This window comes from Carassius gibelio, chromosome B3 (assembly GCF_023724105.1).
Source record: "Carassius gibelio isolate Cgi1373 ecotype wild population from Czech Republic chromosome B3, carGib1.2-hapl.c, whole genome shotgun sequence".
NCBI lineage: Eukaryota > Metazoa > Chordata > Actinopteri > Cypriniformes > Cyprinidae > Carassius > Carassius gibelio.
The window spans coordinates 51233590-51246698 of record NC_068398.1 but is presented as its reverse complement, the minus strand read 5'-3'; the positions used below and the strand labels follow the sequence as shown (position 1 = coordinate 51246698).

The 13109-nt window shown below is 50.8% G+C and overlaps 1 protein-coding gene across 1 annotated transcript in view; it reads right to left on the bottom strand.

Moving 5' to 3' along the window:
- Positions 1 to 9486, bottom strand: part of LOC127951887 (fibroin heavy chain-like) — a 58090-nt gene extending 48604 nt beyond the window's left edge. The window contains exon 1 of the mRNA XM_052550021.1: positions 7455 to 9486. Coding sequence (XP_052405981.1) covers positions 7455 to 9232 — 1778 coding nt within the window. The 5' untranslated portion in view covers positions 9233 to 9486. The remainder of the gene's footprint in view (positions 1 to 7454) is intronic.
- Between the last annotated feature and the right edge of the window lie 3623 nt (positions 9487 to 13109).

Below are 13109 nucleotides of genomic sequence, written 5' to 3'. Positions count from 1 at the left end.
CGCTTCCCTGTCCTGCTCCTGCGCCGCTTCCCTGTCCTGCTCCTGCGCCGCTTCCCTGTCCTGCTCCTGCGCCGCTTCCCTGTCCTGCTCCTGCGCCGCTTCCCTGTCCTGCTCCTGCGCCCTGGCCATAGCCGCTTCCCTGTCCTGCTCCAGCGCCCTGGCCATAGCCGCTTCCCTGTCCTGCTCCAGCGCCGCTTCCCTGTCCTGCTCCAGCGCCGCTTCCCTGTCCAGCTCCTGCGCCCTGGCCATAGCCGCTTCCCTGTCCAGCTCCTGCGCCCTGGCCATAGCCGCTTCCCTGTCCAGCTCCTGCGCCCTGGCCATAGCCGCTTCCCTGTCCAGCTCCTGCGCCCTGGCCATAGCCGCTTCCCTGTCCAGCTCCTGCGCCCTGGCCATAGCCGCTTCCCTGTCCAGCTCCTGCGCCCTGGCCATAGCCGCTTCCCTGTCCAGCTCCTGCGCCCTGGCCATAGCCGCTTCCCTGTCCAGCTCCAGCGCCCTGGCCATAGCCGCTTCCCTGTCCTGCTCCAGCGCCCTGGCCATAGCCGCTTTCCTGTCCTGCTCCAGCGCCCTGGCCATAGCCGCTTCCCTGTCCTGCTCCAGCGCCCTGGCCATAGCCGCTTCCCTGTCCTGCTCCAGCACCCTGGCCATAGCCGCTTCCCTGTCCAACTCCTGCGCCACTTCCCTGTCCAGCTCCTGCACCCTGGCCATAGCCGCTTCCCAGGCCATAGCCGCTTCCCTGGCCAGCACCCTGTCCTGCACCCTGGCCAAAGCCGCTTCCCTGACCCGCGCCCTGGCCATAGCCGCTTCCCTGACCCGCGCCCTGGCCATAGCCGCTTCCCTGACCCGCGCCCTGGCCATAGCCGCTTCCCTGGCCAGAACCGTTTCCATGGCAAGTTGCCTGACCTCTTCCCTGGCCACGCGGTTCACTGCATGCAAAGCCACCGGTGGTTGGGCAACATTTCTGTGTGGCAGGACACTGGCCATCATTGAAACAGCTATCAGCACAGAGTGGGATCATCTCCGGTATGGGACATTGACCTGGCTTCACTGCATGAACACAGATAGTCAGCTTTAGTTTGTGCATATAGACCAGAGATCCTTAAATCTGGACTTCGAGATCCACATTCCTGCAGAGTTTAGCTCCAACCCTAGTCAAACACACCCGAGCATGTTAATCAGTGCCAGTCAATGTCTTTGGGATCATTAGAAAAATCTGAGGTAGGCGGCTTTGATCAGGGTTGGTGAATGGCAAGTTTTATCTAAAGAAAGAATTCCATTCCAAGTCAGTGGTTCTCAATTCCAGTCATGGAACACCCTTACTTAACACACCGGATTGAAATCATCAGCTTGTTGGTCCAGTTCCTGGATCTCTCTCCTGACAAGCTGATGATCACAATCTGGGGTGTTAAATAAGGGGGACATGCAAAGGGATGGCTTTAGCAAGGGACGAGCAAGGGGTCCCCGGGACTGGAATTGAGAACCACTGTTTGAAGCATTATTCCTTTTTATTTTGTAAATCCATCCGGTCCTTAAAGCCATCCCAAGGGATGATTTCAATCCGACTTTAGAGAACAACTAAAGGCAAACTCTCTGCTTAGGACTTACATTGAATCCAGAGTGTTACTAGTATGTGTGTGTGTGTGTGTGTGTGTGTGTGAGTTTAGCCTTAGCATCGATTATTAACTGAAACTCACTGAAAACAGGCAGCACGCAAACAGGCCCAAATTCAAATCGACAGCATTTGTGCCCTCCAGGGCAGTCTTCATCAGAGGAACAGCCTCGATGGGATGGTTCGACCATCAGCCTCTCCGGACAGAAACCATCCACTAGAGAATTCAAGAGGATTATAAGGGGAGTGCGGTTTCACCATTTGTAAATCTGTGGTTTTGCAATGGGTCTCAAACCGAAATTCAAAGTTCATGCATTTGTCTGCTTCATATCAAAAGCGGTTTAAAACCTACTACTCATTCATAAGCGATGTTAACTATTTTCAAAGACTGAAAGTCACTCATTTCTGCATTTCTTCAGGTTCTGTAATGAAATTAACAGATCTTTTCACCTGTGGTTCGTCTTTGAATAGCGCGAGCTATGCTGAAGTATCCAAACAGACAGAAAAAAACAGCAATCAACGAGAAATACATTCGAGCTGTCATCCTCCCAGCCTGTGATCTCTGCTGGAAAATGCAGTGAATCGGTGCGTCAGGACAAGCAGACAGCAAAGAACACAAAACTAAAACGATTACTTGTTGCTGCAATACCAACTTCTGTAAAATGGGATTTTAAAGATTGAAGGAAAACAGGTTAATTCCAACCCTGATCAAACTCACCTGCCTGTAGCTTTCTAGTAATCTGAAATGCCTTGATTAGCTTGTTCAGGTGTGTATGATTGGGGTTGGACCTGCTGAATGCTACGTTCTAGCCATGTCATAAATTTACGCTGGGTACACGCCAGAAGATAATCGGTCTGATTTTGGGCCGATTTCTCCCCTTCCGACAATCATAGCTATGTCCCGATTATCTTGACTGTTCTACAGATTATGTTATCTGATTTTCTCTTGCCGTGAGGTGTGTTAAGAGTGTCCGAATCTGATCGGAAGAACATCGGAGACGCCCCGATCGCGAATCGTAAATATTTAACACGTTTAATATTTACGATCAGAATCCTGATGTGTGGGGGGGAAGCCCGAGGAAAAATGCGTGCACGCTCTGGAGATTATCACGTGAAACGAAACCGTATCCAATCAGAAAGCGAGATGATGGAAGACTGAAGCCGTCATGGCGCAGCACAAAGTGAAATTGTTGCGGACAGCAGAGATGGAGGATCATCTTGTTGATTTGTGGCAACAGCACAAATGTTTATACGACGTGTCGTGTATAAAATCATTCCAAACACTATCATTGCAATTTCTTCCTGCATATCGTCCGCCATGATTATTCTGAAGTCTCGCGAGATTTCCTGTGTTCAGTCGAGACTCTGGTTGAAAATCTGTTTGTGTGGTGCACTGTCTTTGTCACATCAGACAGACCGAAGCGGTGCGTGCCGGTTCTTCTTAATCTTTTTTTTTTTTTTTCTTAAAATTATCCAGAACAAAATTTACAACAGTAAATGTACAAGAGTGTGCAAACCATTTATTCAGTAAATCAACAACTGTATTAAAAAAAAATTACAAGTCTTGTTTTTATTAACGATGTTCTCCAAACTGGTGCGGTAGTCCTCAAGTCTCCTGAAGAAAATGGATGAAATTTGGCTTGAACCGATACCTTACCCAAAATAATAAAAAGTTATTACATTCATCTGAACGCATACGTATCAAAGTTATTTTACTGGGAAGCAATACTTTTTCCATTACATTTTGCACATCCACCCAAAAAACAAAAATTCATATAAACACAATTACAAAATACATGTATAATATAGACTCCTGTTCCATTGACCAAACAAATCGCAGGGATAATCAAGATCCAGATTAAATCTCTAACACACTTTAGCCACATATACCATTAAATAGGGCTGTCACGATAGTAGATTTTTCATATCACGGTTATTGTGGCCTTATCGATATACTATAGAAACCTTGGGGGGGCGGTAGTCAAATTATTTTTTGTCTTTCAGTTTGTCCTTTTTCACCCAACGAACAGAAGGATAAACGCAGGACACAATACTCTGGCTTTCTCCATCTTCTTTGTAGCTCCTATGAAATATCAAGAGAGAAAATATGGTCAAGTTCAACAGTGAGGAATAAATATTTATGGTAACTCCTTACAATGAGATGGTTTGTTAACATTAATGTATTAATTAACATGAACGAACAGTGAACAATACGTTATTTTTATTGACAAACAAAGATTAATAAATTGTGTAGAGTCATTCATTGTTCATGTTAGTTCACAGAACATTAATGTTTACAAAGACAACTTGAGATTTTATTAATTCATAAGCTAATGCTGAAATTAGCATGAACTAAGTGCTGTGGAAATATTGTTCATTATTATTTGTCATTTATATGTTAACTAATGAACCTGATTGAAGAATGACCGCAGATGAGGCATTAAGTGCATGGCACTGCGACCAACTTAACATTTTACAAGTTTAACGTAGCAATGTGTTTGCTCAGTTTTTCGTAGCTACGCACAGGCCATATTGATTGAAAATACAAAAACAAGACGAGCAAAGAAAACGTGGTACTTATTAAATAAAATCACCCTTTACTTAAATGTAGGAACACAGACAACCGCTGTTAACAGGTTAATATAACATTTCCCAGTCTAGGACTAGGAAAAGAATGGCAACTTACTCTGAGAAACACTGCTCTCCTCAGAGTGGCTGTGTCTTCTTGTGTGACAGGTGCCAGCGTTAAGACACAATACTGCCACCTGGGAGCTCAACCAGGTAGTGGCGCTGGAGTATTAACGTGGTGTAATCATAACAGAACTGTTCATATAAAATATTGCGGACATGCTAATATCGGTATATCGCGACACCCCTACCATGAAACATTTTAAATAAAGCCTCTTACTTTATTTAAACCGTATTTTTCACAAACACGCCAAGCTTTATTCCAATTATAAGTCCACAATAAGCTTTTGACCTGTAACATCGGTTATGCTATTCCTATATTTATTAGGACGACTGTTTAAGAATCGACGTCTCTTAGAAACATGCCATCTTTAATGTATTGCCTCAAGAATCACAAGAACTTATGGAACCAATTTCAGCATTCATGAAAGGTTTCTAGAGCACCAAATCGGCATAATACAATGACTTCCAACTGGAATAATGGCTGCAGACTATTCAGCTACCCAAGAATAAATTTAAATACACAAAACAGTTCTTTTAAATTGGCAAAAAAGATAGATCATAATTTGCTAATTGTCCAGTACTCGGGGAGAGGAACTTACAGCACTGATGCCAGAGAGCGGTTATGTGAGAGCAAAATGATACCAAACACAAACTCTTCAAATCAAGCAATTTTTTATTTATTTGAGGTGATAGTAGTGGTAGAGAGAGTCAGAAAATCTTTCTAAACAGTTTGAGCAAACAGGGAAAACATGACATCTGAACAAAAGAATTGGAAAAGACCCCCAGAAAGTATTATGCAAAATTCCCATGAACATGTCCCTAAAGGCGACATTGACCTTTGCCACATCCCCGACACTTCCCTTGACCACTTCCCTGTCCTGCTCCTGCTCCAGCGCCCTGGCCATAGCCGCTTCCTTGTCCTGCTCCAGCGCCGCTTCCCTGTCCTGCTCCAGCGCCCTGGCCATAGCCGCTTCCCTGTCCTGCTCCAGCGCCCTGGCCATAGCCGCTTCCCTGTCCTGCTCCAGCGCCGCTTCCCTGTCCTGCTCCAGCGCCCTGGCCATAGCCGCTTCCCTGTCCTGCTCCAGCGCCACTTCCCTGTCCTGCTCCAGCGCCCTGGCCAGCGCCGCTTCCCTGTCCTGCTCCAGCGCCCTGGCCATAGCCGCTTCCCTGTCCTGCTCCTGCTCCAGCGCCCTGGCCATAGCCGCTTCCTTGTCCTGCTCCAGCGCCGCTTCCCTGTCCTGCTCCAGCGCCCTGGCCATAGCCGCTTCCCTGTCCTGCTCCAGCGCCCTGGCCATAGCCGCTTCCCTGTCCTGCTCCAGCGCCGCTTCCCTGTCCTGCTCCAGCGCCCTGGCCATAGCCGCTTCCCTGTCCTGCTCCAGCGCCACTTCCCTGTCCTGCTCCAGCGCCCTGGCCAGCACCGCTTCCCTGTCCTGCTCCAGCGCCCTGGCCATAGCCGCTTCCCTGTCCTGCTCCAGCGCCGCTTCCCTGTCCTGCTCCAGCGCCCTGGCCATAGCCGCTTCCCTGTCCTGCTCCAGCGCCGCATCCCTGTCCAGCTCCAGCGCCGCTTCCCTGTCCTGCTCCAGCGCCGCTTCCCTGTCCTGCTCCAGCGCCGCTTCCCTGTCCTGCTCCAGCGCCGCTTCCCTGTCCTGCTCCAGCGCCGCTTCCCTGTCCTGCTCCAGCGCCCTGGCCATAGCCGCTTCCCTGTCCTGCTCCAGCGCCGCTTCCCTGTCCTGCTCCAGCGCCTTGGCCATAGCCGCTTCCCTGTCCTGCTCCAGCGCCACTTCCCTGTCCTGCTCCAGCGCCCTGGCCATAGCCGCTTCCCTGTCCTGCTCCAGCGCCGCTTCCCTGTCCTGCTCCAGCGCCCTGGCCATAGCCGCTTCCCTGTCCTGCTCCAGCGCCACTTCCCTGTCCTGCTCCAGCGCCCTGGCCAGCGCCGCTTCCCTGTCCTGCTCCAGCGCCCTGGCCATAGCCGCTTCCCTGTCCTGCTCCAGCGCCGCTTCCCTGTCCTGCTCCAGCGCCCTGGCCATAGCCGCTTCCCTGTCCTGCTCCAGCGCCGCTTCCCTGTCCTGCTCCAGCGCCCTGGCCATAGCCGCTTCCCTGTCCTGCTCCAGCGCCGCTTCCCTGTCCTGCTCCAGCGCCGCTGCCCTGTCCTGCTCCAGCGCCGCTGCCCTGTCCTGCTCCAGCGCCGCTGCCCTGTCCTGCTCCAGCGCCGCTGCCCTGTCCTGCTCCAGCTCCCTGGCCATAGCCGCTTCCCTGTCCTGCTCCAGCGCCGCTTCCCTGTCCTGCTCCAGCGCCGCTTCCCTGTCCTGCTCCAGCGCCGCTTCCCTGTCCTGCTCCAGCGCCGCTTCCCTGTCCTGCTCCAGCGCCGCTTCCCTGTCCTGCTCCAGCGCCCTGGCCATAGCCGCTTCCCTGTCCTGCTCCAGCGCCGCTTCCCTGTCCTGCTCCAGCTCCCTGGCCAGCACCGCTTCCCTGTCCTGCTCCAGTGCCGCTTCCGTGTCCTGCTCCTGCTCCAGCGCCGCTTCCGTGTCCAGCTCCTGCGCCCTGGCCATAGCCGCTTCCATGTCCTGCTCCAGCGCCACTTCCCTGTCCGGCTCCTGCTCCAGCGCCACTTCCCTGTCCTGCTCCTGTTCCAGCACCCTGGCCAGCGCCGCTTCCCTGTCCGGCTCCTGCCCCAGCGCCGCTTCCCTGTCCGGCTCCTGCCCCAGCGCCGCTTCCCTGTCCGGCTCCTGCCCCAGCGCCGCTTCCCTGTCCGCCTCCAGAGCCCTGGCCAGCGCCGCTTCCCTGTCCGGCTCCTGCCCCAGCGCCGCTTCCCTGTCCGGCTCCTGCTCCAGCGCCACTTCCCTGTCCTGCTCCTGCTCCAGCGCCACTTCCCTGTCCTGCTCCTGCTCCAGCGCCACTTCCCTGTCCTGCTCCAGCGCCACTTCCCTGTCCTGCTCCTGCTCCAGCGCCACTTCCCTGTCCGGCTCCTGCTCCAGCGCCACTTCCCTGTCCGGCTCCTGCTCCAGCGCCCTGGCCAGCGCCGCTTCCCTGTCCTGCTCCAGCGCCGCTTCCCTGTCCTGCTCCAGCGCCGCTTCCCTGTCCTGCTCCAGCGCCGCTTCCCTGTCCTGCTCCAGCGCCGCTTCCCTGTCCTGCTCCTGCTCCAGCGCCGCTTCCCTGTCCTGCTCCTGCGCCACTTCCCTGTCCTGCTCCTGCTCCAGCGCCACTTCCCTGTCCTGCTCCTGCTCCAGCGCCACTTCCCTGTCCTGCTCCTGCTCCAGCGCCACTTCCCTGTCCGGCTCCTGCTCCAGCGCCACTTCCCTGTCCGGCTCCTGCTCCAGCGCCACTTCCCTGTCCGGCTCCTGCTCCAGCGCCCTGGCCAGCGCCGCTTCCCTGTCCTGCTCCTGCTCCAGCGCCGCTTCCCTGTCCTGCTCCAGCGCCGCTTCCCTGTCCTGCTCCAGCGCCGCTTCCCTGTCCTGCTCCAGCGCCGCTTCCCTGTCCTGCTCCAGCGCCCTGGCCATAGCCGCTTCCCTGTCCTGCTCCTGCACCGCTTCCCTGTCCTGCTCCAGCGCCCTGGCCATAGCCGCTTCCCTGTCCTGCTCCAGCGCCCTGGCCAGCGCCGCTTCCCTGTCCTGCTCCAGCGCCCTGGCCAGCGCCGCTTCCCTGTCCTGCTCCTGCTCCAGCGCCGCTTCCCTTTCCTGCTCCTGTGCCCTGGCCATAGCCGCTTCCCTGTCCTGCTCCTGCGCCGCTTCCCTGTCCTGCTCCTGCGCCGCTTCCCTGTCCTGCTCCTGCGCCGCTTCCCTGTCCTGCTCCTGCGCCGCTTCCCTGTCCTGCTCCTGCGCCGCTTCCCTGTCCTGCTCCTGCGCCGCTTCCCTGTCCTGCTCCTGCGCCGCTTCCCTGTCCTGCTCCTGCGCCCTGGCCATTGCCGCTTCCCTGTCCTGCTCCAGCGCCCTGGCCATAGCCGCTTCCCTGTCCTGCTCCAGCGCCCTGGCCATAGCCGCTTCCCTGTCCTGCTCCAGCGCCGCTTCCCTGTCCTGCTCCAGCGCCGCTTCCCTGTCCAGCTCCTGCGCCCTGGCCATAGCCGCTTCCCTGTCCAGCTCCTGCGCCCTGGCCATAGCCGCTTCCCTGTCCAGCTCCTGCGCCCTGGCCATAGCCGCTTCCCTGTCCAGCTCCTGCGCCCTGGCCATAGCCGCTTCCCTGTCCAGCTCCAGCGCCCTGGCCATAGCCGCTTCCCTGTCCTGCTCCAGCGCCCTGGCCATAGCCGCTTTCCTGTCCTGCTCCAGCGCCCTGGCCATAGCCGCTTCCCTGTCCTGCTCCAGCGCCCTGGCCATAGCCGCTTCCCTGTCCTGCTCCAGCACCCTGGCCATAGCCGCTTCCCTGTCCAACTCCTGCGCCACTTCCCTGTCCAGCTCCTGCACCCTGGCCATAGCCGCTTCCCAGGCCATAGCCGCTTCCCTGGCCAGCACCCTGTCCTGCACCCTGGCCAAAGCCGCTTCCCTGACCTGCGCCCTGGCCATAGCCGCTTCCCTGTCCTGCGCCCTGTCCCGCACCCTGGCCATAGCCGCTTCCCTGTCCTGCGCCCTGTCCCGCGCCCTGGCCATAGCCGCTTCCCTGACCCGCGCCCTGTCCCGCGCCCTGGCCATAGCCGCTTCCCTGACCCGCGCCCTGGCCATAGCCGCTTCCCTGACCCGCGCCCTGGCCATAGCCGCTTCCCTGACCCGCGCCCTGGCCATAGCCGCTTCCCTGGCCAGAACCGTTTCCATGGCAAGTTGCCTGACCTCTTCCCTGGCCACGCGGTTCACTGCATGCAAAGCCACCGGTGGTTGGGCAACATTTCTGTGTGGCAGGACACTGGCCATCATTGAAACAGCTATCAGCACAGAGTGGGATCATCTCCGGTATGGGACATTGACCTGGCTTCACTGCATGAACACAGATAGTCAGCTTTAGTTTGTGCATATAGACCAGAGATCCTTAAATCTGGACTTCGAGATCCACATTCCTGCAGAGTTTAGCTCCAACCCTAGTCAAACACACCCGAGCATGTTAATCAGTGCCAGTCAATGTCTTTGGGATCATTAGAAAAATCTGAGGTAGGCGGCTTTGATCAGGGTTGGTGAATGGCAAGTTTTATCTAAAGAAAGAATTCCATTCCAAGTCAGTGGTTCTCAATTCCAGTCATGGAACACCCTTACTTAACACACCGGATTGAAATCATCAGCTTGTTGGTCCAGTTCCTGGATCTCTCTCCTGACAAGCTGATGATCACAATCTGGGGTGTTAAATAAGGGGGACATGCAAAGGGATGGCTTTAGCAAGGGACGAGCAAGGGGTCCCCGGGACTGGAATTGAGAACCACTGTTTGAAGCATTATTCCTTTTTATTTTGTAAATCCATCCGGTCCTTAAAGCCATCCCAAGGGATGATTTCAATCCGACTTTAGAGAACAACTAAAGGCAAACTCTCTGCTTAGGACTTACATTGAATCCAGAGTGTTACTAGTATGTGTGTGTGTGTGTGTGTGTGTGTGTGTGTGTGAGTTTAGCCTTAGCATCGATTATTAACTGAAACTCACTGAAAACAGGCAGCACGCAAACAGGCCCAAATTCAAATCGACAGCATTTGTGCCCTCCAGGGCAGTCTTCATCAGAGGAACAGCCTCGATGGGATGGTTCGACCATCAGCCTCTCCGGACAGAAACCATCCACTAGAGAATTCAAGAGGATTATAAGGGGAGTGCGGTTTCACCATTTGTAAATCTGTGGTTTTGCAATGGGTCTCAAACCGAAATTCAAAGTTCATGCATTTGTCTGCTTCATATCAAAAGCGGTTTAAAACCTACTACTCATTCATAAGCGATGTTAACTATTTTCAAAGACTGAAAGTCACTCATTTCTGCATTTCTTCAGGTTCTGTAATGAAATTAACAGATCTTTTCACCTGTGGTTCGTCTTTGAATAGCGCGAGCTATGCTGAAGTATCCAAACAGACAGAAAAAAACAGCAATCAACGAGAAATACATTCGAGCTGTCATCCTCCCAGCCTGTGATCTCTGCTGGAAAATGCAGTGAATCGGTGCGTCAGGACAAGCAGACAGCAAAGAACACAAAACTAAAACGATTACTTGTTGCTGCAATACCAACTTCTGTAAAATGGGATTTTAAAGATTGAAGGAAAACAGGTTAATTCCAACCCTGATCAAACTCACCTGCCTGTAGCTTTCTAGTAATCTGAAATGCCTTGATTAGCTTGTTCAGGTGTGTATGATTGGGGTTGGACCTGCTGAATGCTACGTTCTAGCCATGTCATAAATTTACGCTGGGTACACGCCAGAAGATAATCGGTCTGATTTTGGGCCGATTTCTCCCCTTCCGACAATCATAGCTATGTCCCGATTATCTTGACTGTTCTACAGATTATGTTATCTGATTTTCTCTTGCCGTGAGGTGTGTTAAGAGTGTCCGAATCTGATCGGAAGAACATCGGAGACGCCCCGATCGCGAATCGTAAATATTTAACACGTTTAATATTTACGATCAGAATCCTGATGTGTGGGGGGGAAGCCCGAGGAAAAATGCGTGCACGCTCTGGAGATTATCACGTGAAACGAAACCGTATCCAATCAGAAAGCGAGATGATGGAAGACTGAAGCCGTCATGGCGCAGCACAAAGTGAAATTGTTGCGGACAGCAGAGATGGAGGATCATCTTGTTGATCTGTGGCAACAGCACAAATGTTTATACGACGTGTCGTGTATAAAATCATTCCAAACACTATCATTGCAATTTCTTCCTGCATATCGTCCGCCATGATTATTCTGAAGTCTCGCGAGATTTCCTGTGTTCAGTCGAGACTCTGGTTGAAAATCTGTTTGTGTGGTGCACTGTCTTTGTCACATCAGACAGACCGAAGCGGTGCGTGCCGGTTCTTCTTAATCTTTTTTTTTTTTTTTCTTAAAATTATCCAGAACAAAATTTACAACAGTAAATGTACAAGAGTGTGCAAACCATTTATTCAGTAAATCAACAACTGTATTAAAAAAAAATTACAAGTCTTGTTTTTATTAACGATGTTCTCCAAACTGGTGCGGTAGTCCTCAAGTCTCCTGAAGAAAATGGATGAAATTTGGCTTGAACCGATACCTTACCCAAAATAATAAAAAGTTATTACATTCATCTGAACGCATACGTATCAAAGTTATTTTACTGGGAAGCAATACTTTTTCCATTACATTTTGCACATCCACCCAAAAAACAAAAATTCATATAAACACAATTACAAAATACATGTATAATATAGACTCCTGTTCCATTGACCAAACAAATCGCAGGGATAATCAAGATCCAGATTAAATCTCTAACACACTTTAGCCACATATACCATTAAATAGGGCTGTCACGATAGTAGATTTTTCATATCACGGTTATTGTGGCCTTATCGATATACTATAGAAACCTTGGGGGGGCGGTAGTCAAATTATTTTTTGTCTTTCAGTTTGTCCTTTTTCACCCAACGAACAGAAGGATAAACGCAGGACACAATACTCTGGCTTTCTCCATCTTCTTTGTAGCTCCTATGAAATATCAAGAGAGAAAATATGGTCAAGTTCAACAGTGAGGAATAAATATTTATGGTAACTCCTTACAATGAGATGGTTTGTTAACATTAATGTATTAATTAACATGAACGAACAGTGAACAATACGTTATTTTTATTGACAAACAAAGATTAATAAATTGTGTAGAGTCATTCATTGTTCATGTTAGTTCACAGAACATTAATGTTTACAAAGACAACTTGAGATTTTATTAATTCATAAGCTAATGCTGAAATTAGCATGAACTAAGTGCTGTGGAAATATTGTTCATTATTATTTGTCATTTATATGTTAACTAATGAACCTGATTGAAGAATGACCGCAGATGAGGCATTAAGTGCATGGCACTGCGACCAACTTAACATTTTACAAGTTTAACGTAGCAATGTGTTTGCTCAGTTTTTCGTAGCTACGCACAGGCCATATTGATTGAAAATACAAAAACAAGACGAGCAAAGAAAACGTGGTACTTATTAAATAAAATCACCCTTTACTTAAATGTAGGAACACAGACAACCGCTGTTAACAGGTTAATATAACATTTCCCAGTCTAGGACTAGGAAAAGAATGGCAACTTACTCTGAGAAACACTGCTCTCCTCAGAGTGGCTGTGTCTTCTTGTGTGACAGGTGCCAGCGTTAAGACACAATACTGCCACCTGGGAGCTCAACCAGGTAGTGGCGCTGGAGTATTAACGTGGTGTAATCATAACAGAACTGTTCATATAAAATATTGCGGACATGCTAATATCGGTATATCGCGACACCCCTACCATGAAACATTTTAAATAAAGCCTCTTACTTTATTTAAACCGTATTTTTCACAAACACGCCAAGCTTTATTCCAATTATAAGTCCACAATAAGCTTTTGACCTGTAACATCGGTTATGCTATTCCTATATTTATTAGGACGACTGTTTAAGAATCGACGTCTCTTAGAAACATGCCATCTTTAATGTATTGCCTCAAGAATCACAAGAACTTATGGAACCAATTTCAGCATTCATGAAAGGTTTCTAGAGCACCAAATCGGCATAATACAATGACTTCCAACTGGAATAATGGCTGCAGACTATTCAGCTACCCAAGAATAAATTTAAATACACAAAACAGTTCTTTTAAATTGGCAAAAAAGATAGATCATAATTTGCTAATTGTCCAGTACTCGGGGAGAGGAACTTACAGCACTGATGCCAGAGAGCGGTTATGTGAGAGCAAAATGATACCAAACACAAACTC